Source organism: Podarcis erhardii, assembly GCF_964252035.2.
Source record: "Podarcis erhardii genome assembly, chromosome: 3".
NCBI lineage: Eukaryota > Metazoa > Chordata > Lepidosauria > Squamata > Lacertidae > Podarcis > Podarcis erhardii.
The window spans coordinates 104,253,565-104,279,486 of record NC_138507.1 but is presented as its reverse complement, the minus strand read 5'-3'; the positions used below and the strand labels follow the sequence as shown (position 1 = coordinate 104,279,486).

At 42.6% G+C, this 25,922-nt stretch overlaps 1 protein-coding gene across 1 annotated transcript in view; it reads right to left on the bottom strand.

Annotated features, from left to right (window-relative positions):
- PRKCE (protein kinase C epsilon) overlaps positions 1-25,922 on the bottom strand; it is a 328,939-nt gene that overhangs the window by 59,265 nt on the left and 243,752 nt on the right. Inside the window, exons 9-10 of the mRNA XM_081854659.1 lie at positions 24,388-24,599; positions 21,018-21,191 (exon numbers count right to left, since the gene is read on the bottom strand). Coding sequence (XP_081710785.1) covers positions 21,018-21,191; positions 24,388-24,599 — 386 coding nt within the window. The remainder of the gene's footprint in view (positions 1-21,017; positions 21,192-24,387; positions 24,600-25,922) is intronic.

Below are 25,922 nucleotides of genomic sequence, written 5' to 3'. Positions count from 1 at the left end.
AAGGCCAACAAGGCAGCTGTTTACGGTGCAGACCTCAGAGGGGTGCATTTCTCACCTTTGAGGGGCATAGTTTTATACAGATTAGTTTTGTGGTTGCTCATAATATTTCACTTTTATTTTATATTTCAAAGGATTTTGTCATTTTTGAAGTAATTCATACATTAGAATTTTTTTAATGTTTGTATGAAATAGATAGACCATAGATTTGTATGAAATAGATAGACCATAGAGTTGATTGGAGGAGAGTGTGTGTGTCATTAATTGGAGAACTGTGTCACAGGAGGGAAAAAAATCTAGAATACACTCTATCAATCACACCTCACTACAGTAATATCTCTCTTTGTGTAAATCTGTGTCTATGCGTGTGTATGGAATACATGATGGTGAGGAAGAGTTATTTTCCTGTCTGGGCGTTCACCCATATAATAGCATTTTAGTCTCTAAATCTAAAAGTCTTCAGGAATAAATTAATGCAACTGCTGACTAATGCCGTTAGAATATTTTAACTATGCAATTTCACCTTGCATGGGTGGAGGGATGTTAAACAAAGTTTCGGTGTGCTATTCTGATTTTCAAGCAAGTTCTAGGCCAATTCTTTAAATCAAAGGTGTAAAGGGATTAAGCATGCAAGCCTACACACAACCTGTTAAAAGAAGCATTATGCTCTTTAACCTGCCTATATCATTCTTGTCTGTGATCCAGAAACTTCAAAAAGGCAAGCAAGAAGTCAGAATGCCTCAATCAGCAAAAACGCTTGTTCATGCAACATAAACTGTACTTCAAGGAAGCTCAGTTTGGGAAAGGGAGCTAATGTAACAGTTGGCGAACAGCTCCTACAACATACATACCGTAGGTTAATAATAATAATACTAATAATAATAATTTATTATTTGTACCCCGCCCATCTGGCTGGGTTTCCCCAGCTCCCAATCGAATATTAAAAACACAATACAGCATTCAACATTAAAAACTTCCCTAAACAGGGCTGCCTTCAGATGTCTTTTAAAAGTAGGATAGTTGCTTATTTCCTTGACATATGATGGGAGGGCGTTCTACAGGGTGGGTGCCACTACCGAGAAGGCCCTCTGCCTGGTTCCCTGTAACCTTACTTCTCGCAGGGAGAGAACCGCCAGAAGGCCCTTGGAGCTGGACCTTAGTGTCCGGGTGGACGATGGGGGGGTGGAGAGGCTCCTTCAGGTATACAGGACCGAGGCTGTTTAGGGCTTTAAAGGTCAGCACCAACACTTTGAATTGTGCTCAGAAATGTACTAGGAGCCAATGCAGGTCTCTCAGGACCAGTGTTATATGGTCCCAGCGGCCACTCTCTGCTTAGATGTATGTTTGCATACATAGATTTTAGTGACAGGGCAGGCTGTGATTTACAGATTATGAACTCGTTTTCTATACCATCCTGCTTTGATGGAAAATCTGTTTCATGTGTTCCCACTCTTCTATTTCCATAAGTCTAGAAAGCCCAGCTCTCCATTCATATCAAGGAGGACCTTTAAGCTGTTAGCAAGTGTTTCGCACAGATGCCTACTCTATCACTAGAGATGGAGGAGAAATTCAATTTTGTTTGCATTTAAAGGTGAACCTACCTAATTTCCTGAAACAATGTGTTGACGCAGCCATCCTGTGAAATTCAAAATTTTCCCAATTTTGCAATATAATTCTTCACCCACTTTCCATTGGTTGTGTATTGACACTGCCCTCTTTCTGATTATGATCAATGTTTCATTGCCTTTTCTACAAGCAAGTCAATGCAAGCACCTCGAAAAAATAATTGTAATTTTATGTTGTGAACCATCCTGAATCTGCAGATGACAGTATACGAATTTAATAATAATAATAATAATAATAATAATAATAATAATAATAATAATGAAACTGTGTTACTTTGAATTAAATCATTCAGTTTTAGTCAATGATATAATTCCTGAAAGGAGGAATGCAGTAGACTTACTTAAAAAATAAAATAAATGCATCATGATAGTCAGATTCTCAACACGGGAAATGCAGCTCTAGGAGAAGAATTCAGGGACAACCATACTAAACTAACATAAGTAAGAATCTAGTGCATGTTAATTACTGGAAATCAGCAACCTCCGTTGACATCAGTGTAAGGAAATGAACTCTGAATTCGTAGAAAATGTAGCACAAACACAAAAGAGAAAGTACAAGTTGTAAATAGAACATGCTATCTATGGGTTTTTCAGGGGGTAAAAGACAGCTTTGGCTGAATATTGGAATATTTATTTTGAATGATTGCCCAACTCTTTAGCTAGGCTACCTGCTGATGAGGGTGTGTTGGTGGCTATGTAATTGCAGTGATGTCCTTAGTTCAAAGGTGCAGAGACCTGAACTGCAAAGAGTTGCTGAAAGCTTCAAGGTTCAAACTGTTCAGAAAAACAGAACTTCCATGTGGAGAGGGGGGGTATTATTATTATTATTATTATTATTATTATTATTATTATTACCAGGGCATTGCACTTTGCAGTGCTCTGAGGACACATACAGACATTACTGGAGTGATATGAGAAGAAGTCATGATGACATAGCTCCCATAACTGGTTCTGTGAAAAGGTCCTGAGTACCCATGATGTACATTATTTAGAAGGGGAGAAGTTCCCCCTCTAATTGTAGCACTGTACAATCTGCAGCAGACTCAACTGCTATGGACATATTGAAGAAATCTAAAGTGTAAGCAACACACCTGCATCTCCAAACACCTGTCTAGGAATCCTGATCAATCCAGGGTTGTACAATGAATAGGAACATAGGAAGCTAACTTATATCACACATGTCGGAAACGTATAGCTCCCCAGTTGTTACTGAACTGCAACTCCCACATCCCTGGCCATTAGTATGCTTGCTAGGGCTGATGGGATTTGTAGTTCAGCAACATCTGGAGGGTCAAATGTTCCCTGAAACTACTATATTAGCCCAAACTACTTGGCCATCTTACCTAGTATTTTCTCCTTTGACAGGCAACAGATCTACAGTCTTTTTAACTGGAGGTGTCGGAAACTGAACTTGGAACCTTTGGCGCCCAAAATGTGTGCTCTACCACTGAGCTATGCCCCTGCCCAAAATTAATGAAATTACTTTGTACCAAGTCAGACCACAAGATCTATCTAATACAATGATGTCTGCCTTGATTGCCAACATAACACCAGGGTTTCATGCAGGGGTCTTCCCTTCCCTCACTTCCCTTTTCAGCATTAATCATGGTTAGTAAGGTATAATGTTTGCATCCAGGTTACATTAACCGTAGTTAAGAGTCTCAAACTAGATTTCAAAACCAGGGCTGGAAGCTGGTTAACAAAAGTTAAATATAACCCTTGCTACAGCATGGCTAAACTTCACTGATATTTTTTTCAATAATTTAATTTCCTGCTCCAAGGGGCCAATTGATTTTTAGGGAGAGAAGCAGCAGGCTGTTTGCATATCTCTAGAAAGGAAGCGTAAATTTGGTGGGGAAGCGGGAGGAGAATGAAGGAATCAATGTGGCGCTTCCCAGCATCAACAGACTGCAGAACAATGAGTGAAAAGCGACAAATCCTATATAACAAAATGATAGCCATGCTTATGCCATTCAAATCTTACATGTGTGCTGCAGGAACACACCACACTATCCTGATGTGATAATGAGGAGGTCTTCTATGTCTACCAGATCAACATTTCATGCACCTAAGATTGAATTTGGCTCTCAGATGTCTAGAACAGAAAGGTCCTGTACTCTGATGTCCTATTTTTCAGGGAAATGAGGGCATTTTAGGTCTGAATGTTCTCAGAGTGTATTTTTTTTACCAAATCCAGTTCTTAAATTAGATTTTTCAAACTGAAATCCTCTTTCTCCTTGTTTGATATTTCCCATGTGCCTGGAATGGACTGCAATATGTTTTTCCTGCAATGTGAATTCAGACCATGGGATGTTCCAACAAGTTTAGAAGGAGTTATATAACTCTCCTCTGTCTTCTAAGTGATTTAAAATTAGAATTAAAATATTATGGCAGCGATCCTAGAACAGATTGAGGCTGACCTCTTGTGATGAAAAAAAAAACAAGGTCTTGAAAAATATATGTCCTGAGTTAGGGTTTGGGGTGCTGCTGGTTCGCCTTTTAAGTACACACTGTTAATTGGGTTTATGCCAACTTCACTGCCTTATCTTTATCCAAAGAATCCAAGGAACTAAAGTTAACTGCTTTGGTTTGCTGTGGAGACTTCTTTTCAGTTAGAGATATCTGCCCAACTTTCACAAAGTACCTGAGGGCAAGAGAAAAGATGTTTAATGAGTTTAATCCTTTAGTGTTTGTAAATCTCATGACAAATAGAAGCTAAATTTTTGTTGCAGTTCTAAACTTGTTGAAAACTAACGTTTACCCAGAGTAATGCACACCCATATGCTCTATTAATTTCAGTGAGTCTACTCTTTGAGTACCCATAAGGATGTTCCTCCTAGTACTCTTTAGTCTTTTGAATTTCAAAATTATACTTTTGAAAGTACAATAATTTTTTGAAATGACTGTAGTTACTCGAAGGTAGTGAATGTCTGAACCAGGCCAGAAAGAGAGGGGAAGTCCTGAAGAAGATGTCTTTAGAACTATAGGCAGCCATGCTCTGGATATGATGTAAAAGCAGAAAGAACCATGCTTGCTGCATGTGGGCAGAGACAAAGGAAAACGTCTTCTCTCAAGATCAAATGGAAATGTCTCTTTTGCGTGTCAAGATCCCCAGGAGCTTCCCAATAATAAAGACACAATTGACACGGAATTTAGTTTTAGGTTATTGGCATAATTTTGGCCACAACTTTATTGACTACGGATAGTGAATGGTTTGTTTAGGCATTGGTTCCCGACTAGCTGCATCTCACCTCAGAAGGACAGCACTGACAACTGGGCCCCACCATATCGTCAGTACAGGTAAACACCATGGGGGAGCATTGGTATGGTCATGTGACTCAAGCTCACCCCAAAATGCTCCCAGGGACTCTTGAGTGGCCCTACCCCGTGAAAGGGGTCGACAAAAGCATGGCGAATCCCTGGATTCCTTTGACGGAATACCTGTTGCGCATTGGAGGAGCCAGGTTCTCTGAACTCCCCTCCAGACCACCTTGAACCAATGTCTATCCACCAAACCTTACAAAGCTGTGCCGATTTGCTATGCAGCAGGCAAAACTCAAGTGGCACCAGCCAATCAGCCAATACGGAAAATTCCTACTGGGCCCCTGTCCCAACAGCAGACGACCCACAACGGCATAGCACGGTCATAGCAAGACCCTAAATATAGGGAGGGTGAATGGGTGATCCGGTGCACAAAGTGAAAAGAGGAAGCTCTACGCAACGTGCAGCGGTATATATAAAGGTCCCTCGGTTAATACACAAAAAATCCCACTGGCCAGCTCTGCCCAGCAACCAAGGGACCACCAATCAGGTTGTTGTGGCTATCCAATCACTCCCACCCACAAAGCAATGAGGTCAGTCCTGATGATTTCACCGCAACAGATGTCCTCTGTGAGGAGGACCTGATGAAACAGCTATTCAGAACTCGTTCTCTTAAGAATTTACTTCTAGCGTTTAGAAGCCAGAGTAATTCTGGATTGGTTGTGAAGGGGTGATCAGGAATGGGTGGGGAGTTGGTTTGCCTTTCAACATTTTATTTGCACCACACAGTCTCAGTGGAAACGCTCCTACCTCCCAAAGCTGGCTGCTCTTGTTGGTAGGGAAGCGGTCACTGAAAACCATTGACGTGTGCAATTTTCTTCATGATTCGTGCAGGAGATCAAGGCTTCAGGATTCCCCTCACTATAGCCAAGATTCTGACTGAAGCAGACTCCTCATGGGAGGTGTTCTAAGCATGTACTTTACTATGTGCATACAGCCTATTGGTGCACGGCCTAAATGCACGATTGCAGCAAAGATGGTGGCTGAAATTGTAAGGCCTGGTCGCCCTCCTCACATGAGTGTTTGTGAACTCTCAAGGAGTGTAGGTAGTAAGTTCTAATTTGTTGCTGAAGAGTGCCCATTAAGAACAGAATAATAATAACAGATTTTCCTATGCACATGGAATCTTCTCCCTTCCTTTCGCTGCACTAGTACTGGGAATATACAAATATACAGCAGTGGCTGAGGCCTTAATATGGTTGCAGCATTTTCTCATTCTTGTTTCACAGCAACCCTTTCAATACACAGAGGTAGCAAAAGGCTGTATCACTGTATCTAAGTAGCTCGCCCACTTCTCCCAAAAACAGAGTGCTACGGCTGCAATCCTTAAGTCAGCAACACAACAGATTTATATTAAACAGAGCTGTCTATAAAGATGCGGCCTGTCCATGCTCAGATAGTTTATGGTGCAACTGGAGCAAAAACTGACAAAAGGAAAAGCCCCAAGAAAGGGGTGCTTTAGAGCACACGGAGAATTGTGCGGGAGGAGAGGGTCAACCAGAAAGGAAACCAAAGATAAGCGCAATATATATTTGACATGAAATAGGCCTCTGTGTATTTTCTGAGGAATCATTATATCTGAGAGGAGCCACGACTGCTTTGCCTATATAAACAAAAGTTCCGCAGAGCAGCTAACCAGTTCATAAATTAGCTGTTGCAGCTACACACAAGACATGCCTAGATCAGTCTATCTGCTCTCACACATGGAGATCTTAAAGCAGGTGGTGTTAAAACTCTGCTGAGAATACTGGTTGGGATTCCCTATATCCCAAGAGCCTGGAACATTCGCTATAAACCTTTAAAGCCCTGTGGCAGAAGCAAGGAGGGAAGATGGAAAAGATAATCTGTAAGCTTCATGTCTGCTCAGAATTTACCATAGCTATCGGCTACCTCCAAGATAAAGAGGCAGTGTGTCTCTGAAAAGCAATTCCCAGGGCCGTTGCACTTGTCCCACTTATGAGAGCATCTCATATGGTCTGATCCACAGTGCTCTTCCTATTATGAGTGCCACACCCCATAGTCGCCTTTGACTGGATTTAACCGTCCGGGGTCCTTTACCTTTTACCTTTACCACCCACCCCTTTGCACCCCAAAATAATGGTATTTCTATATGGTTTTCTGGCTCTATTTGCAGTTTCGTTTTCAGTACAGCCCTTGGGGCAAAGTATTTTATGCTCTGGATCTTGCTTTAACCCTCACACCCCACTTCTGTTTCCCTGAAGTCTTGCCCTTGTGCCCTGGGCATGCTCCCTGCCCAACAATCTTGTACTTACTGAAAAGGTCTGAAGTAATATATTTCACTGAACGTCCCCTTAATACATGAAAGCGGAAGGGGTGTGTGCCTCTGGCACACAGCTAATGCCCCAAACTTTTAGCAAAGAGTTTTACTTGTAAGCAAATGAGTGGGGAACCATCAGAAAAGGTGTTGTTGTTTTGGACAAAAAAGAAGAAAGGGGGAAAAATACTAACCCTTCCATTGTATGGAGATAAGATCTAGGGAAAACTTTTTGTTTTGTTCTTTCTAGTGCTTTAGATTTCTTTATTCAAATATAACAGAGAAGTTTCCCCATCCTTTCTACTAAGACACAGTGTTCTCTCTTCTGTCTGGGAAACAGTTTGACTTTTTAACGCCACTTGCCTTTCGTGTTACTTTAAATAACAAAAACAGAACCGGCAAATCCTTGCGTATCCCTCGACTCCTCCAAGCAGATGCTTCCATACTTGCCCCCAAGAATGTAAACAAGCTGAGAAGCGCAGCAAGGCTAATGGATAAAACATGGGCTTTCTTTGGGCCAGACCAGCAACAGCTCCAATTTTCTATTGTGCTTGTAGGTGGGGGCCCAGTTAACTAGGCACATCTGCAAAGCCAGTGTGTGCTGCCACATTATGGCACAAGGGGGACTGCCCCACCAACCTCAGCCTGCCCTCAGCCAGTCTTCCACCTCCCTATATTCCTACTTGCAACCAGTACAGAGGGTGGTACCAGCTTCACTCCTTCTCGATCTCAGTGTTGCATTTGAGGAACTCAGCAGAGAGAAGAAAGGGCACTCAAACAGAATGCATTGGCTCTGCTTGACTTAGTGCTCGTTCTGCCTAATACTGGCTCTGGCTTCCCACAATGTTTGGGCTCCCGGCCTTCCATTCTACCAATGGGCACCAGCCACCACTGTGTAATGCGCATCAATGACCCATATATACAGATTCTACTAGTCCATGGAGCACCCAGATATGCACACCGCCTGGTCTGCCCTCCTCCCCTAAGCTAGCCTGCTGCCTCAGGTGTGATGGGAGTCCTTTGGCCAGGTTCCACCGACAAAACCACCAATGTGGCAAATTTCTACACATCAGCATGCTTGACTAGGAACTGGGTGACTAAAGCTCCCAACCAACCAAACTAGCACTCAAAAACTCATTCTAATGTGATTGCACACAAACACACACAACCCTAGTTTTTTGTCGTGCTGTTAATCCCAAACAGTCTTTTGCGTGTGAACTGTAAAATCGTATTTGTTTGATTGTGCTCCGGTGGCTGATTGGAAATCCTAACAATAAAGATTGATTGCTTTGAACACCTATATCTTAAAAGAGTGCTGCGTACCTCAAAAGCTCATACACAGTCTTGTGGCTCAGTTGGTAGAGCATGAGACTCTTAATCTCAGGGTGATGGGTTTGAGACCCACGTTGGGCAAAAGAATCATGCATTGCTGGGGGCCGGACTAGATGACCCTTGCAGTCCTTTCCAACTCTACTATTCTATGATTCTGTTACTGTTCTAATATAAGTTATTGCTTTATTTTGGAAGGGGTGAGGTATTTGGCGGCTCTGCAAAAACAAACAAAAACAGCTTGTACTCAATATAATTGATCATGCCAGTAATGTGTCATGTGTGTATGAATTCAATAATGCTTAGTTTGTTGAATTCTAGTCTGTTAATGTAGTTAATATTATTTTGTGGATTTTTTAGATGTTTTGTTAATATTGTTTTATAGAATGCAGTTGTTTTACTTGTGATTTGTTAATTATTCTATATGATTTATGTTGTATCTGTGATGTTCTATTAAGTTATTGATAATTATCATTTGTGAGCTGCTTTGTGATTCATGTGAGTGAAAAGCAGTATAGAAATATAATATTAATATGGTTTCTTCTGTCCCTTAAGAAGACACTATAGTTGCATTAGGTATATGTCCCTGTGCAATAAATGGTATTGCCAGATTGTGCACTGAGAGTTTCGCTGTAAGGATTATCACTGCAAATAAGACGGGCTGGCAAAAGAAAGTGGAATGCACTCGGATTTGAGGTTTCTTGCAAGCCTTTTTTGAAAAAAACTGTATTATCATTGTAAATAGAGTTACAAGGGCAACGGAAAACAATACGCAGATATAGTGTTACTCACATGGTTGAGTTCCCCCATTAGCCTTGGGGATATATGGATTACACCACTGTGTTTTTTCCCTATATTTAACAATAAGTTAACCTAAACAATAAGGATGGCAATTAATCTCCTAGGGCACATCACCAGAAACAATTCTTTTTCTCCTTTTCCCACAGATGGATCATTTCAGGTTGGGCGTTTTTGCAGAAATTGAGTGGTTTTGCTTAATGAAATCTTCCCAAGTTCAGATCCTTAAGTATAGCTCAAGGCCAAAACTAGTTTAGAAATCTCATACAAACATCACTTGCCTGTTCCTCCAGCCCTGTTCTGAGTAACTTAGGAAATGCATCCCAACCTCACAACACAACACTAAGTATTTAGCTGTAATACCAATGAATAAATCTTTCTGTCCCTTGCAAAGTGCAGGAGTAGGAATTGACACTCATGGTTAAACAAAACAAAACAAAACAAAACAAAACAAAACAAAACAAAAAACAAAAAACACAACACAACACAACACAACACAACACAACACAACACAACACAACACTCCAGGGCAGACACAGGCTGATTGCAAAGACAAATGGGGCCGTTTCACCTGAGTCCTAGAGCTATAAGTGTAAATGTAATGTTAAACGGCACAACGAGACAGCGTTAATCAAATCGCCAAGACTGCCATCTCTACACTCAGATCTGCTTTGCCAACACCAACACTTGCTGCTTTTGGCACTTGGAAAAGGTGCCATGATGGTATATCTTAGTAGTTAAGAGCAGAAGCTAAGATCTGCAAGTGGCCCAGGTTCAAATCTGATGCTGATTCCATATGTGCCTGATGGCCTACCACAAGGCTGGGATTCACAAATGGATCAAGGTAAAGGTAAAGGTATCCCTGACCGTTAGGTTCAGTCGCGGATGACTCTGGGGTCGCACACTCATCTTGCTCTATAGGCCGAGGGAGCCAGTGTTTGTCTGCAGACAGCTTCTAGGACATGTGGCCAGCATGACTAAGCTGCTTCTGGCGAACCAGAGAAGCACACGGGAACACCCCTTACATTCCTGCCGGAGCAGTACCTATTTATCTACTTGCACTTTGACGTCCTTTCAAACTGCTAGGTTGGCAGGAGCTGGGACCGATCAACGGGAGCTCACCCCGCCACAGGGATATGAACCGCCAACCTTCTGATCGGGAAGCCCTAGGCTCTGTGGTTTAGACCACAGCGCCTCCCGTGTCACAAATGGATACACGTTTGCAAAAGTAAACTGTGGTTTTAAAAAAATACATCTAGTGCAGCAGTGAATGGAGGGAAGGCCTTTTGGTTGTGACCTCCTGCCCATGGAATGCTCTCCTCTGATTGACTTATCTGGCGCTCTCTTTTCAGCACCACACAAATATATTGTTTATTATTTTCTCAGGCTTTTAGATCATAAGAAAACCTCTTTAGCCAGGGCTGGTCAGAAGGTAGACTGGCATTGACAGGGAGACCTTTGGGTGATTTGTAGTATACATAAGCAAAGATTCCTCACCCCCAGCTGTTCAACAGTAGCAGCAACAACAACTCCTCTTCCTCCTCTAAATTACATCACTGAAATGAAAGAAGTTTGGCATAAATAGGAGCAGATTTACATGGGGAAGGGCTGCGAGCTCAGCTCAGTTCTGGTTCTCAAAACAAACCCCCTGCTTCAGCAGTGCTCAGAGGCACCATGGACGGTAGCCAGCTAAGCAGTTACGCTAACTCGAGAAGTTTTAACTTCCGCATCCTCTCCTCTCCTCTCATGTACCCCATAAATTTACTCCGGAAGCTTGGGGGACAGACTTAGGGATTTTGCAGAGGGGCACACAGGGAAAGGAAAGCGTGGAACAGTTAAAACTCCTTGCACTAGCAGAACATGTGAAAAGGGCTTAGGGGTCTTAGTAGACCACAAGCTTTAAATAAGTCCACAGTGCGATGCAGCAGCAAAGAAAAGGGGCTCATGCTCTTCTAGGCTGCATCAACAGACACTTCCTTTGTGCACAAAACAAGGCAAGTCATAGTACCTCTCTCTTACGCCTTGGTCAAACTACACCTGGAATGATGTGTCAAGCTCTGGGTGCTGCAATTTAAGGATATTGACAAGCTGGAACATGCACAGAGGAGGGCCACCAAGATGTTCAAGGGTCTGGAAACCAAGCCTTATGAGGAACAGTTGAGGGAGTTGGTTGTGTTTAGCCTGGATAAGAGGAGATTGAGAGGAGATGAGATAGTCAACTTCAAGTATCTAAAGGGGTGTCACATGGAGGATGCAGCAAGCTTGTTTTCTCCTGCTCTGGGGGTAAGACTGAAACCAGTGGCTTCAAGTTATAAGAAAGGAGATTCCAACTAAACATCAGGAAGAACATTCTAATGGTAAAATCTGTTTGAGAGTGGAACGGACTTCCTCAGAAGGTAGTGGACACTCCTTCCTTAGAGATTTTTAAGCAGAGAATAGAGAAGCAGAGTCTGCCATGGATGCTTTAGTTGAGATTCCTGCTCTGCAGAGTTTGGACGAGAAGACCCTCAGCATCCCTTCCAACGCTACAATACTATGGAAATTGTCCCATGTTGTTTACTTTTAAATGCATGTCTTTTGCAATTGGTGGATCTCAGGGTTCAATTAAAATACAAAATTGATCCTGCAAACCTGAAGTTTCCAGGTCCACTGCTGTGTTACAACAAACATACATATCCATTTTTTCTCCCTGTTTCACGATGCCTATATGCTGCCTGTAGGATTCAAGTCCTGCTGGTTGGCCACTGTGGGAAACAGGATGCTGGCCTTTGGTCTGATTAAGCAATGCTCTTAGGAACATAGCAAGTGCAGTAAAGTGAATCAGCCCATTCATCCATCTAGCTCAGTAATGTCTATACTGACATTCCCAGTCCTACCTGGAGATGCCAGAGATTGAACCTTCTCCATGGAAAGTAGATGCTCTGCCATTGAGCTACAGCCCTTCCTACATACCAGACTGTAGCTCTAGATGAACCTCTAGGCCATAGTGTGATGTGATGGCCAGGCCTAAAGGGCAAAGACCCTACCTTGTTCCATGTGCCCAAAAGGGAGTCCTCATAGCTCTGTGCTTATGCTAAGCCAGGGGTCAGCAAACTTTTTCAGCAAGGGGCTGGTCTACTGTCCCTCGGACCTTGTGAGGGGCTGGACTACATTTTTTGGGGGGAGGGGGGAGAATGAATTCCTATGCCCCACAAATAACCCAGAGATGCATTTTAAATAAAAGCACACATTCTACTCATGTAAAAACACCAGGCAGGCCCCACAAATAACACAGAAATGCATTTTAATTAAAAGGACACATTCTACTCATGTAAAAACATGCTGATTCCCGGACCGTCTGTGGGCCGGATTTAGAAGGCGATTGGGCCAGATCCGGCACCCGGGCCTTAGTTTGCCTACCCATGTGCTAAGCAATGCAAAGTGTAACGAAGCCATATATTGCAGACTGAAGCAGCATCTCTCCCTTGTTGCTCAGGTTTAGTTTATTTGCCTTAGTAGGTCTCCAGTTCAATGGATAATTATATATTTTTTATTTTTGGTGAAACGTTCCCGTCTGGTCAGCTGGAGACATTGACAATTCTCCACAAAAAAACTTAGCCCCCATTCTGTAAGGTCTCCACCTTAGGAGCTGAAGCCTGGAGAATGGCACTAATAGAAAAGAAGAGCAGGAATCATATCCTTAATCCTACACTATAATCACAAAGAAAGGGTTTTGTTCAGGACTTAGCCTAAATCGTGATCAAATGACCGGTCTGGTGAAATCTGTGCGATTTGCAATGGATTGCATCGTCAAGGGGTTACATTTCATAGATTGTTTTCAAACAGGGAAGGTTGGCAATAGAACAAAGTTACTACTTAGCAGTGGTTGTGGAAGTAAAAGTTCAATGTCCCAAACTATTCAGTGGAAACTTTGGGTCTGAACTGATTGTATGAAGAAGCTGGACTGGGGGGGGCGGGGTCTCGTTTTTGTTTGTTACCATGGAATGTATCTTTGTGTTTTTATACTGTAAACCAACCTGTGATGAAGGGTGGAATAGAAAGTTGACAAACAAATGACCAAACCAAACCAATAGTAAGTGAATGCAGGGTTTGGATCACAGAAATAGGGAGATAACTTAACAATTCTTTGCATATTATTATTATTATTATTATTATTATTATTATTATTATTACTACTACTACTCTATCCACTGCAAGGGGTGCTGAAGAAAGGTAAGGAGAAGAGACATTCAACTCTGACACTCCCAGTCTCTAGGAGTATCAATCATCTGTATAAGTCCATAATTAATGATGGATAACATATCCTCACACCAAGATTCACTCAGAGTCAAACACATTATAACAGCAAGTTAGATGTGGTAGGTGCAATCAAATCTGTTTTCTTTAAAAACAACAACATAGTTATCATCCCCTTCACTCATCCAATGATTGATCTCATGAGTAGGGTGGAATTATTTTGCATTCTAGTTAGGAGGCTAGGCTCCACCCACTCCAACACTGTGCCTACATTAAACTGGTTTTGTTTTTACTTCTGCTGCTGCCGAGAGTAAGGGGAGGGATAAAAATTACTTGGGGAGTCCCCGAAATCAGGGACCATTTAGACCAGCCCCACTTGGACATAGCACTTACTTTTATGTATTGCATCAATATCAGTCTAGCTTCAGAAGAACCTACAGAGAATGAGCTCAGATTGCTCATCGACATCTTGAGCTCTCGACCACTCTGCCTTAATGATCAGATGCCTATGATTGCTGTGTATTTTCCGGGGAGAGTAAATCCAGTTAACACTGCTGAGGGGCTGCTGAGAACAATGGAGCTTCAGTGAGCTAACAGGGCTTTAATAATTTTCCAAGGACAGCTCAGAATGACAGTGCAGCATATCAGCAAGTTTCCCTCTCACTCTCTCAAAATCAGGTCAGCAATCTGGACACAACGGGGCCTTCTGTCTGCAGGACAATAGGAACGTTCAACATTTACTCAACTTTGCCATACTGCTTAGGAAAGTTCCCAAACTCCTGAGCTACCACAACTTCATTTGCAGGGCTGTTCTGTTTGCTTCTGAAATGCACAAACTCATAAAAGTTCACAGTGTGGTGGTCCAATGTCTTTCTTCCTTTAATTATTACAGGCAGGCAGGCAGGCAGGCTTTTTTATTTTTTAGAAAGCCAATTCATCGAGCTCCCAGCCATGACACCATACTTCCAGAAATTAGGCCAACACAGTCAGCAAAAAGAAGCCCATGAACCCTAACCCAAAACTGTTTTGACAGACTGCCTAAAAATATACAGGGAGGCAGCCTGTTCCACATCCAGGGCCGGCGCAGCCATGAGGCAAGGTGAGATGACAGCCTCAAGTGGCAGGATCCACAGCGGCGGCAGATTACTACTGCAATGCGCTCTACGTGGGGCTACCTTTGAAGGTGACTCAGAAACTGCAATTAATCTAGAATGCGGCAGCTAGACTGGTGATTGGGAGTGGCTGCCAGGACCATATAACACCAGTCCTGAAAGATCTTCATTGGCTCCCAGTACATTTCCGAGCACAATTCAAAGAGTTGGTGCTGACCTTTAAAGCCCTAAACGGCCTCGGTCCTGTATACCTGAAGGAGCGTCTCCACCCCGTCATCCAGACTGAGGTCCACTGCGAGAAGTGAGGTTACAGGGAACCAGGCAGAGGGCCTTCTCGGTAGTGGCACCTGCCCTGTGGAACACCCTCTCAGCAGATGTCAAGGCAATAAACAACTATTTTACTTTTAAAAGACAACTGAAGGCGGCCCTGTTTAGGGAAGTTTTTAATGTCTGACACTGTATTGTTTTCAATATTCGGTTGGAAGCCGCCCAGGCTGGGGTATAATAATAATAATAATAATAATAATAATAATAATAATAATAATAATTCCACCTCCAAGAAATGCATTGCTGCTATCATGGTGGCAGTGATGTACTCCCTGGAGGCTGAATTTGCTACCCGCTTGGCAGGCTCCACTCCCCCCCCCCCGCATGCCACCTCTAGAGTGGCCTTATGGTGAAGAGGTCTGCTGGTTTCCTCTTCCCACCGCCACACACCCAGGGAGGAAATAGGCGGGGGCTGCCCTCTTAGATCTCCTGGGCTCTTCATTTGCCTTAACAAAGAGAAAAGTGTGACAGAGGAGAATATTTCTATAGCAATCTGAAATCTGAAATTAAGTACACATCAAAGCGCCCCTGATCACTAGAAAAATTTGAACGGGAGGATTACAGTGATACCTCGGGTTAAGTACTTAATTCGTTCCGGAGGTCCGTTCTTAACCTGAAACTGTTCTTAACCTGAAGCACCACTGCTCCCGCTGCTACCGCGCCGCCGGAGCACGATTTCTGTTCTCATCCTGAAGCAAAGTTCTTAACCTGAAGCACTATTTCTGGGTTAGCGGAGTCTGTAACCTGAAGCGTACGTAACCTGAAGCGTATGTAAGCCGAGGTACCACTGTATTATTTTTTACACGTAAGTCAAAACTCAGAACACAATGTTTATCTCCACCACACAACAAGGAAAACCAAACACAAGACATACTGTTGTACTCTTGAATTCGCGCTGTGAATTAGCCTTGGGTGAATTTCCAGTAGCAACAAGAAATGCTAGTTGAAATTACTAGTTTTATAAGGATTATAATGGTACCAGCATGTCATGCATTGTAGGCATTGAGTGAAAGATGCGCGGCTCCTCATTGCCATGCATCGTTCAGTATTTTATCATATTTTGTATATTAGGAAAAGTTTGGTGGGGTTTTTTTAAATCAAAGTGTATTTGCGGGTCTAATTAGATATCTCACGAAAAAACCACACCAAAAACCCCTTTCATATCAACATCTGGCAATCCCAAATGGCCTCCACTGGGGTGCAGAATATGAAATATGACCCTCACAAACTTCTAACGTGACACGCAGCAGTAATATTGGACAATGTAAATGCACCTTAAGTAGATTACACTCATCCAGCAGAATCTGCACAACAGGTTTAGCTGCTTGGCAACCCACACAGAAGACGATCAGCTAAAATGAATTACAAACCATTGATTAGGCCCAGACAAATATAAGACTGACCAGCCACAGTCAGGTTAATTGGCACTCTAAATCACAAATGACACGTTTTGCCCCTCAAGCCACTATTATGAGAGAAATTTAGACTGCTGTCCACAAATCAGTTACTGGAAAGTCGCCAGGGCATATTTTGTCAATGGGATCTGCAAATGACAACTCCAGAGACATTTCTTCTTTTTCTTTTGCTCAATAAAGGCAAGGGAAATTAAATAACTCTTTTATCGTGATTGTGGAAGAGACTGATGCACATATTCGTCTTTCCTTTAAAAAAGTCCACAAGCACTGGATCTGCCTTGGGCGCCCAGCTGGCCAGCAGGGAGCTATAAGCTGCCGTTTAACATTTCCCAGAATGCCTCAGAGCATCCAATGTTGCATCGTTTTAGGGATGGACAAGCCATGGGCCTCCAGACATTGCTGGACTCTAGCTTCCTTAAGTCCCCAGAGTGCATGGCCGACAGACAATAAGATTTCAGGACTGCTGAAAGTGACTCAAGAGAGGTCAACACACACCTGTTCCTCTAGTCCACTGTTACCTCTATTCAAACAGGTTTGGCTGGTTTTTAGGAAAGCGCCTATAATGGATAGCGATTTTTTCTTCATATGAGCTTTAAACAAAAAGTGCGTATCTCTCCCTGGAAGCACGGTGGCACGGAGATGAGCACAAAATGTGCATCCTTAGACTCGTAGAAATGTAGAGGTGGAAGGTACCTTGAGGATCATCCAAGCCCCTGCAATGTAGGAATACGCAGCTGCCCCATATGGGGATTGAACCTGCAACCTTGGTGTTATCAGCACCACGCTCTAACCAACAAAGCTACTCAGCAATTATTTCATTGGCTATCCAAGCCAAAGTATCTCAAAGTGAGTCTCAAGTCCCGATCTCCAGAAAGAGGGCTAATACTGCACAATAATGCCTGCAGTAAAGATGTCTGAGAGTATGCATGTGAAGCCCTATAAACCCTGATAAAGCTCTATAAAATATGAAGTTATGGTTGTTAATTCTACGTGGGGGATCTCGCCATTGTGAGGACAGATGAAGCAAAGTCCTGGATTAAGGGAAGGTTTAAATGCTCTGATTAGGGTTCCCCTTCACCCTCACAGCTTAGAAATGCAACTTCACTAAACTTAACCAAGCACTGGATTATTTGCATGCTTTTGTGACATTCTTTTGCATGCAATCCAGAAGGCAGATTTCATACCAGAAATTCTAAATGGGAAGCCTACATTGGAAAAGAAAAAAAGAAAAGAAAAAAGAATTGCATTGGTTGGTTTTCAGCGCTAACAGGACACAGAAAGAACTCATTTTACAGGAGCTGATTTGGTGACGGTATAAAGGATATCGATGGCATAATGTTTTCCGTCTCAAGGAGTATTTCTTGCAGTTGGCAGCATGAGAGCTGATGTTGGTAGTTACAAGAAACTTCTCTTTCTTAAGTCTGCAATTGAGACATTGACTTTAACTGTTGAATTTATACTGTTCTTTTCTCATTTGGTTTTACTTGATTTACAAGTGTTCTGGTTTTCTGGGGGTTTTTCTGTGTGTGTTTTTTAAGATGGTGCATGATGTTATTGTAACCTGTCCTGGGACCTTGTAGTGAAGGGTGTGGGGTGAGAAATCTTATAAACAAGCCAAGAGCTGCTATAACTTATGTCAAGGCATACATAATACATGCAAATAAGCCACCGAGAAACATCTTATCTGTATTGGAATTAGAATTGTTATCACATGTGAAATTGTTTTAGGTTGTTTTTACATATGAAGTTATTTTTTCATTGTTGATGCTTTTACTGTGAAATTGCTTTGAGGTATTTTATGGGAAGAGACTCATAAATGGCTTCAAATAAATAAACAAATGTGTGCTATGTAAAAGCAGCAAGTTCTGCCTGTGTTTATCCTTTTGAATAGTTTAAAAGAGAATTCAAAATCGATTACAATGCAGCTCCTACTGCATGTATGAAGTTATGTAACCACCTCGTTTCCTTCAGAGAGACAGAACCAAAGTAATTGGGGGGGGGGTTGGGGGGGAGTTGGTTTTCCCCTTTCTTTCTGTATCTTCAGTGCCACCTTCTGGCACTTTAAAGGCAACACAGGACATATATTTTAAAAGTCTTTTTAAAAAACCAGCACTACTCATTACAATGGAGGTTGCACATGAGAATTGGTTGGTGGGCTACATAATCATTGACTTAAAAAAAAAATCATCTGTTTGGCAAAGCAGCATTATAGTTTTCTGTTTTGGTTTTTAAAGCATGCTCAGCATAATGAAAAAAAAATGGAAACAAGTCCCATTTAAATATTCACATACAGAAAAGAGAGTGCCGCTTTCTACAAAAGACAACATCTTGGCATCAATGACCAGAATGTTTGGAATGAATGAATCCGTTCATCCACTGAATTCAACCTATAAGAAAGGAGATTCCAACTAAAAATACAGAATTTTCTGGCGGTAAGAGCTGTTCGACAGTGGAACAGATTCCCTCAGAAAGTAGCGGACTCTCCTTCTTTGGAGGTTGGAAGGCCATCTATCATGGATGCTTTAGTTGAGATTCCTGCCTTGCAGTGGGCTGCACTAGATGAGCCTCTGGGTCCCTTTCAACTCTACAATTCTGTGATGCTACGATTTCTAACCCTCTGCACTTCCACATTTGCTCATTCATAAATCCCATTTGCACATTAATCTGTGATTTTCTTAACCTAAGTCTGCACAAGTATTTACAATGAAAAATGCTATGAAGATACAGTGGTACCTCGGGTTAAGAACTTAATTTGTTCTGGAGGTCCATTTTTAACCTGAAACTGTTCTTAACCTGAGGTACCACTTTAGCTAATGGGGCCTCCTGCTGCTGCTGCGCCACTGGAGCACAATTTCTGTTCTCATCCTGAAGCAAAGTTCTTAACCTGAGGTACTATTTCTGGGTTAGCGGAGTCTGTAACCTGAAGCGTCTGTAACCCAAGGTACCACTGTACTTCTGTAAAATGTGTTTTGCCTCAAAACACAGATTATCCAATCCCCCAAGCATCCTACTATGAGGTATATCAAGAGAATATGCATTCCACCAAGACTGCATTCTCAAATAATCATCCTCCCCTTCAAAGGTCTATCTCCAAAGGTATCTAGATTACAATTTCCTTCATCCCTGACCATTGACCATGCTTGCTGGGGCTGATGGGAGTTGGAGTCAAGCAAAGCAGCTGCGAGGTTCCACATCACTGCTTTAAGTGAAGGAAATACCCAACTGTCCCTTGCAAAATTCTACACAGTTGAATTTCTCTTCCCACCCCCAGCAAAAAAAAAAAAATCAAATAAAAAAAATCATCATAATCCAATAAAACGTAGTCATGACTAAGTCACCATTAAATCACTGGGGCTTCAAGCTACTCACAATTACTGTATTTTTCCGTGTATAAGACTATATTTTTTCCTAAATAGTAGATAGTGCATTTTCTTAATTTTGAGTCCCCCAAAATAGGGGGCATGTTATACACAGAAAAATACGGTAAATCTTATTTTGTTGTCCTCAATTGGATTTAGCAAAATATATCTGGATTGCCCCCAACATTTTAAATCTTCCTTCCTGCCATTTAAATGGAATATTATTTAAATATTTGAGAGCACAGAGCTCTAGAGAAGGTAGAATCTGGAAATTTCCACTCCATGTCACTTTCAAACGTTATTAGCCATAATTCCATTCTAGTTTCACATCACTCTCATATGCCATATTAGAGTACATATTTAAATCTGTTTGATTCTCTCAAAAATATATATATCTAAACGTGTGTTTTGATATATTTAAACTGCCAAGAAATGCACTGCAACCTGAGAAATCCAATGGATAGCTGTTCCAACCTGCCCGTTAGTCTGAGTGGTGTAGATCAGGTCATTTTGCAGAGAAATCCACAGAGATCAAATTCCTCACGCATCCCTATAAAAGTGCTTCTTAATCATCTTTCATCTGACATAAACAGGATCTAGTTGCTTCAATTTGTTTTCATATGCTGTTCGGTTTAAACTATTTGGTTTTTTTCTCCCCTGAACAAAGCATCCCATTTCAAATGTATTGCCCTCTGAGCTGCAAACATACTATTCCAGGGTTCAGCAAACTTTTTCAGCAGGGGGCCGGTCCACTGTCCCTCAGACCTTGTGGGGGGCCTGACTATATTTTTTGGGGGGGAATGAATGAATTCCTATGCACCACAAATAACCCAGAGATGCATTATAAATAAAAGCACACATTCTACTCATGTAAAAACACCAGGCAGGCCCCACAAATAACCCAGAGATGCATTTTAAATAAAAGGACACATTCTGCTCATGTAAAAACACACTGATTCCTGGTCCGTCCGCAGGCTGGATTTAGAAGGCGATTGGGCCGGATCCGGCCCCTGGGCCTTAGTTTGCCTACCCATGTACTATTCTTTCTTTTATCTAACCGTTCACAGAATCACTTTGCTAGGTACAAATTCATTCTGTTGCAGCCAAGGTGTTCTGGCTTACAGTGCAATGTGTTTCGGCTGGACTTTTCATGAACTGACACACAGGCCAGATTCCGCAGAGGTTTGGTTCCTCAAGTCTGATGATAGATTTATGGAACCTACCTTGGTCTGGAAGCAGCAGTAGAGCTGTGTTAAGTAAGGATGCTTCCGTGCTAACGCCAGAATCCGTTTTTCTGTCATTGTACAGTCGACATCATCATCTTGTAGGATGACATCTTTCTTTAAGACTTTCACAGCGTATACTTCATCTTTGCCTTTTAGCTCGGCTAGCATGACCTGCAACAAAGAGGCAACTGCACTTTTACACACGGCAAAGAGAAAGTTGTTCACATACTAAACTAGCTAAAAAGAGAAATTAAATGGAAATTTTGCACTAGTGGAAGCCAGCACAACAATCCCCGTTAGTGCAGTGGGAATCCCCACTCCCCACAAATCGGCTCCAGAGAGTTGGGGAAACTCCCAGAATATCATGTGAGGAAAAGAGATGAGCAATCATTTCATTTGGCAAAATGGTCTCTTTAGTGCCACACTGAATAAAACTCACTGAATGGAGAGGCACACACAGCAATCTTGAAGCAAAATGCCTTTTTCCACAGTATCTGAAAGACCACTTCCTTCCCTACAGGCCTTCTCAAACATTAAGCTCAGCAGAGGGAACCATTTTGGTAGTTTCACCACCCTTGGATATTCAGGGGGTTGCAACCCAGGAGAAGGCAATTTCTGCGGCTGCTCCTAAGTTTTGGAATTTCCTCCCAAACGAGGTGCGTTTGGCTTCTTCACTGTTCAGCTTTCGAAGAATGCTGAAGATACCCTTCTTTACCCCTGAAATGCATCTGTTCAGGGTCCACCCTATTCCTGTGGCTGCAATTTGTCTTAACTGCTTTTAATCCTGAATTGTAGATGGTTGTCACCCACCCTGGGACCTGCTGGAGTAGAATAAGGCAGGGAATAAGATAATAATTTCAAGGGGGCAAGTGGAGAACTCCAGTATTACTAGTTTTTAGATTTTCCTATAAAAGGATTTTTCCTCTCTTTAGTGGTCAGGAATTATAAGAGGTGTGTGTGTGTGTGTGTGTGTGTGTGTGTGTGTGTGTGTGAGATATCCAGAGCCTCCAAAAAGCCAGTCTCCAGCACCACAAGAACTATGGTTCCTCAGGAGGCTAGGCAGACTAGGCCTCATGGAGGAAAGATACTGGGCCACAGTTCCAGCCTGAAATGCTACCTAGGCCTCTCTATCTGGCCCTCAGGACACTCCCCAGGCAACAGCCTTCTCCTCAAGCCATATCTCTCACTATCCCTGCTTTGCACCATCCTGGAGTTGTTTTTGCCTGGTTGGAATGCAGTCATTTAATTTCATCCTGATTCTAATTTTTAAGCTGTATTTTAATCAATTTATTACGTTTTAATGTATTTGACATTTGATGTTAGCCGCCCTGAGCCCACTCTTACTTACTTACTTACTTACTTATTTAAGCAATAAGGCTTGCTTTCATGAACTGATGATAGAGAGGGATGTGTGTAGAAACAAAGCTAAAATCCACCTTGCTTGCCTTGCCCAAATTAGCTTTGAGTCCTGCCCACCACTGGCGTGTAGGATATGGAGGCTTGCCTAAAAGAGAATGCAGTCTTTGGGCTTGAAAAGGTTCCCCAAGCCTGATCTCCATGCTTGCAGCAAGAATCAGCAATGCAAAATGTGGATCTGTTTCCCCCCCAGATATAAATGAAATCCAGATTCTCAATGCACTTGTTTCTTGTAGTTTTTGCCCCAGTGAAATTTTTTTAGTGTGCGTCGCTTGGGCTTTAGAATTGCACGCATCCTGGCTTTGTTGTCACTTCGAATTTCAGACTGTTTCCACATAGAGCAAGGGGCCGCATCTAGAGCCGAATGGGATTTGGTGCTGCCACTTTAAAGTCACCTCTGCAACTCCTCCTTATGGCAGAACAGCAGGAGTCCGAGCAAACACAGCCTAACATTTACATGCCTTGTTGAGTCTGCATGGCTGGCAAGTTGAAAAAGCAAATTATCTGACTTGCAAAATCAGGGCATGCAGAGCAGGAATCACCTTCAGGGAGAATAAATGTCAGCCTCCCTACGGAGTGCTTTTTCAGTCAAGTGCCTCAACAGAAGACACCAGCAGCAGCTTAGCATTTCAATTGGCAGGCACACTTTCAACTTAACAAACAATTCAGCACTGACTTTTTTTAAAAATAAAAAAAACCTAGCCAACTTAAAAAAGAGACACTTGTTCAGCGCCACCGAGAAAATACATCGCTGGCAATAATTTCTATGCCATTTTTCAGGGCCTGGGTGGTACCAGTTCTTTTATAAATTATTCCAAGAACCACCAATGGAAGTAAAGCAGCCCAAGAAACTATTACTTGTGCAGCAGCACCCAGCTAAGAAGATTTAGGCCTTCTGCATCTAAATCCCCTGTATTATCTGATGTTCTTGGGCTACAACTCCCACAATCACTGGCCATTAGCCATGCTGACCAAGGAATGGTATGGTAGGAATGGTAGCTCAAGAATATCCAGATAGCTATCTCTGGACTACACAGCTGTTTCCCTGCATTGTGCTGATATACTTGAGAAGCCACAGCATCAAGCAGTGCAGAATTAGCAGCAGGAGACATGGCTTGACAGGACTGCCGGTGCAATCAAGTTTATGGGGTCAGTGCATGGACCAAAAAGGTACAGTGGTACCTCTGGTTACAAACTTAATTTGTTCCGGTGGTCCGTTCTTAACCTGAAACCATTCTTAACCTGAGGTACCACTTTAGCTAATGGGGCCTCCCGCTGCCACCACACAATTTCTGTTCTCATCCTGGGGCAAAGTTCTTAACCCGAGGTACTACTTCTGAGTTAGTGGAGTCTGTAACCCAAAGTGTTTGTAACCCAAGGTGTTTGTAACCCGAGGTACCACTGTACTGTGCAAGAGATTCTGTGCCAGGTAACCGAGGTAGCGAGAGCCAGTGAGGTGTAGCGGCCAAAGTTTAGGGAAGTTGCTAATGTTTGATGGTTTATTGTGCTTTTAATTCTGTTGGGAGCTGCCCAGAGTGGCTTGGGAAACCCAGCCAGATAGGCGGGGTACTACTACTACTACTACTACTACTAATAATAATAATAATACTAAGAATTCAGATCCCTGACACAGCCATAATCTGGGTGATCTGGAAACTTACAGGTGATCCAGACTGGCCCTCTTTCAAATCAGGCCATGGAACAGGCTTACCTATAAACCTCCAAGTCCCAATGCATGATTGAATTGATGCACGGCGTGATATCTAGTCTTTTAAATTTGCTGAAGCCCTACTGGCATAGATTTGGTAATCCCTACGACCACCAGAGGAGGGTGTGCGTGAATGCAAACACAGCTTCAACCATGCCTCAACCTTGTTTCTTCCTACCAGTACTCCATGTTGTTGTTTTTAATGCGCACAGTGGAAACAAGCAGCAATCAAGGACTGCTCACCTTCCCGAAGCTGCCTTTCCCTAATACTTTAATGAAGTTAAACTCTTCGAGGCCCATGCGCTTCGTCTGTGTTTTGACCTCTCCGTTTTCGCCGTTCTCCCCGGGAGTGTTAAGCTGGCCGTCTGTTGAGGTCGCCGCTCCTCCCCTGTGCTCTTCTCCTCGGTTGTCAAATGACAATGCTTTCCTAATGTTATTTTCAAGCTCTTTGATTTCTGTGAAAGTTTAAAACGACAGCAGTGGACAGATATTTTAATACGCACACACATGGATATAGAAGAGCTAAGCTTCAGCAATACCAAGATCCTGGTTGCATCAGGATAACGCATGCATCATCATTAAAAAAGTTACACTGCCCTATACCAATAGATCCAGTTACAGATAGGTAGCCGTGTTGGTCTGCCATAGTCAAAACAAAATAAAAAAATTCCTTCCAGTAGCACCTTAAAGACCAACTAAGTTAGTTCTTGGTATGAGCTTTCGTGTGTATCTGAAGAAGTGTGCATGCACACGAAAGCTCATACCAAGAACTAACTTAGTTGGTCTTTAAGGTGCTACTGGAAGGAATTTTTTTATTTTGTTTTGACTATACCAATAGACTATACTGTGTACTCAGGGCAGTACACAGCATAAAACCACAATATATAAAAAAAGAAAATACACATGAAATAAATAAAAAATATTTAAAAATTGTCCAGTAGCACCTTAGAGACCAACTAAGTTTGTTCTGGGTATAAGCTTTTGTGTGTATCTGAAGAAGTGTGCATGCACATGCAAGCTTATACCCACAACAAACTTAGTTGGTTTCTAAGGTGCTACTGGACAATTTTTAAACTTCTTATTTATTTCGTCTGCGTCAGATCAACACGGCTACTGTCAGGGAACTGCCATCAGAGCCGGAGGGAGAGAGCGGGCTCCGGAGGGGTTCCAGAGAGCGTCCCGGGATGGGGAGAGGCAGCCCATCTTCTGGGGAAGAGAATCAGCGTAGCACCAGTGGAGAAGGGGGGCAGATGGGGGAATCGGCGAGGCGGTCCCATGACTCCTTGCCAGGGACCAGCGGGGAGAGTAGGGGTCCTCCGCTGCCTACACCCTCCTTGCGCAGAAGGCTTCCACGCAGGGAGAGTAGGAGGAGACTAGGCATCAAAGAGCTTCTTTGCTGGAAGAAGTTCAAGAAACGCCCACTGACGGATTCTGCCAGCGATTGAGACAGTCACGGGTGAGTGGCTGTCCGGACAGAAAAGGTTCACTCAGGCAACCCAGCCAGGTGTTGCACCGGTTTACGCACGAGCAGCCCCTATAACCATTACAGCTACCTACCTGAATCTAGAAAATACATAAGAAAAACAAAACGACGACAACAACCCAATAATCTCCCCTTCCACACACATTTTAAAAGGGCACCAGATGTCAATATTATTATGTATGTATACACATACATACATGTGTGTGTGTGTGGATAGATAGATGATAGATAGATAGATAAACAAACAAACGAACAGACAAGAACACAGGAAGATGCTCTACATTAATCAGACCAT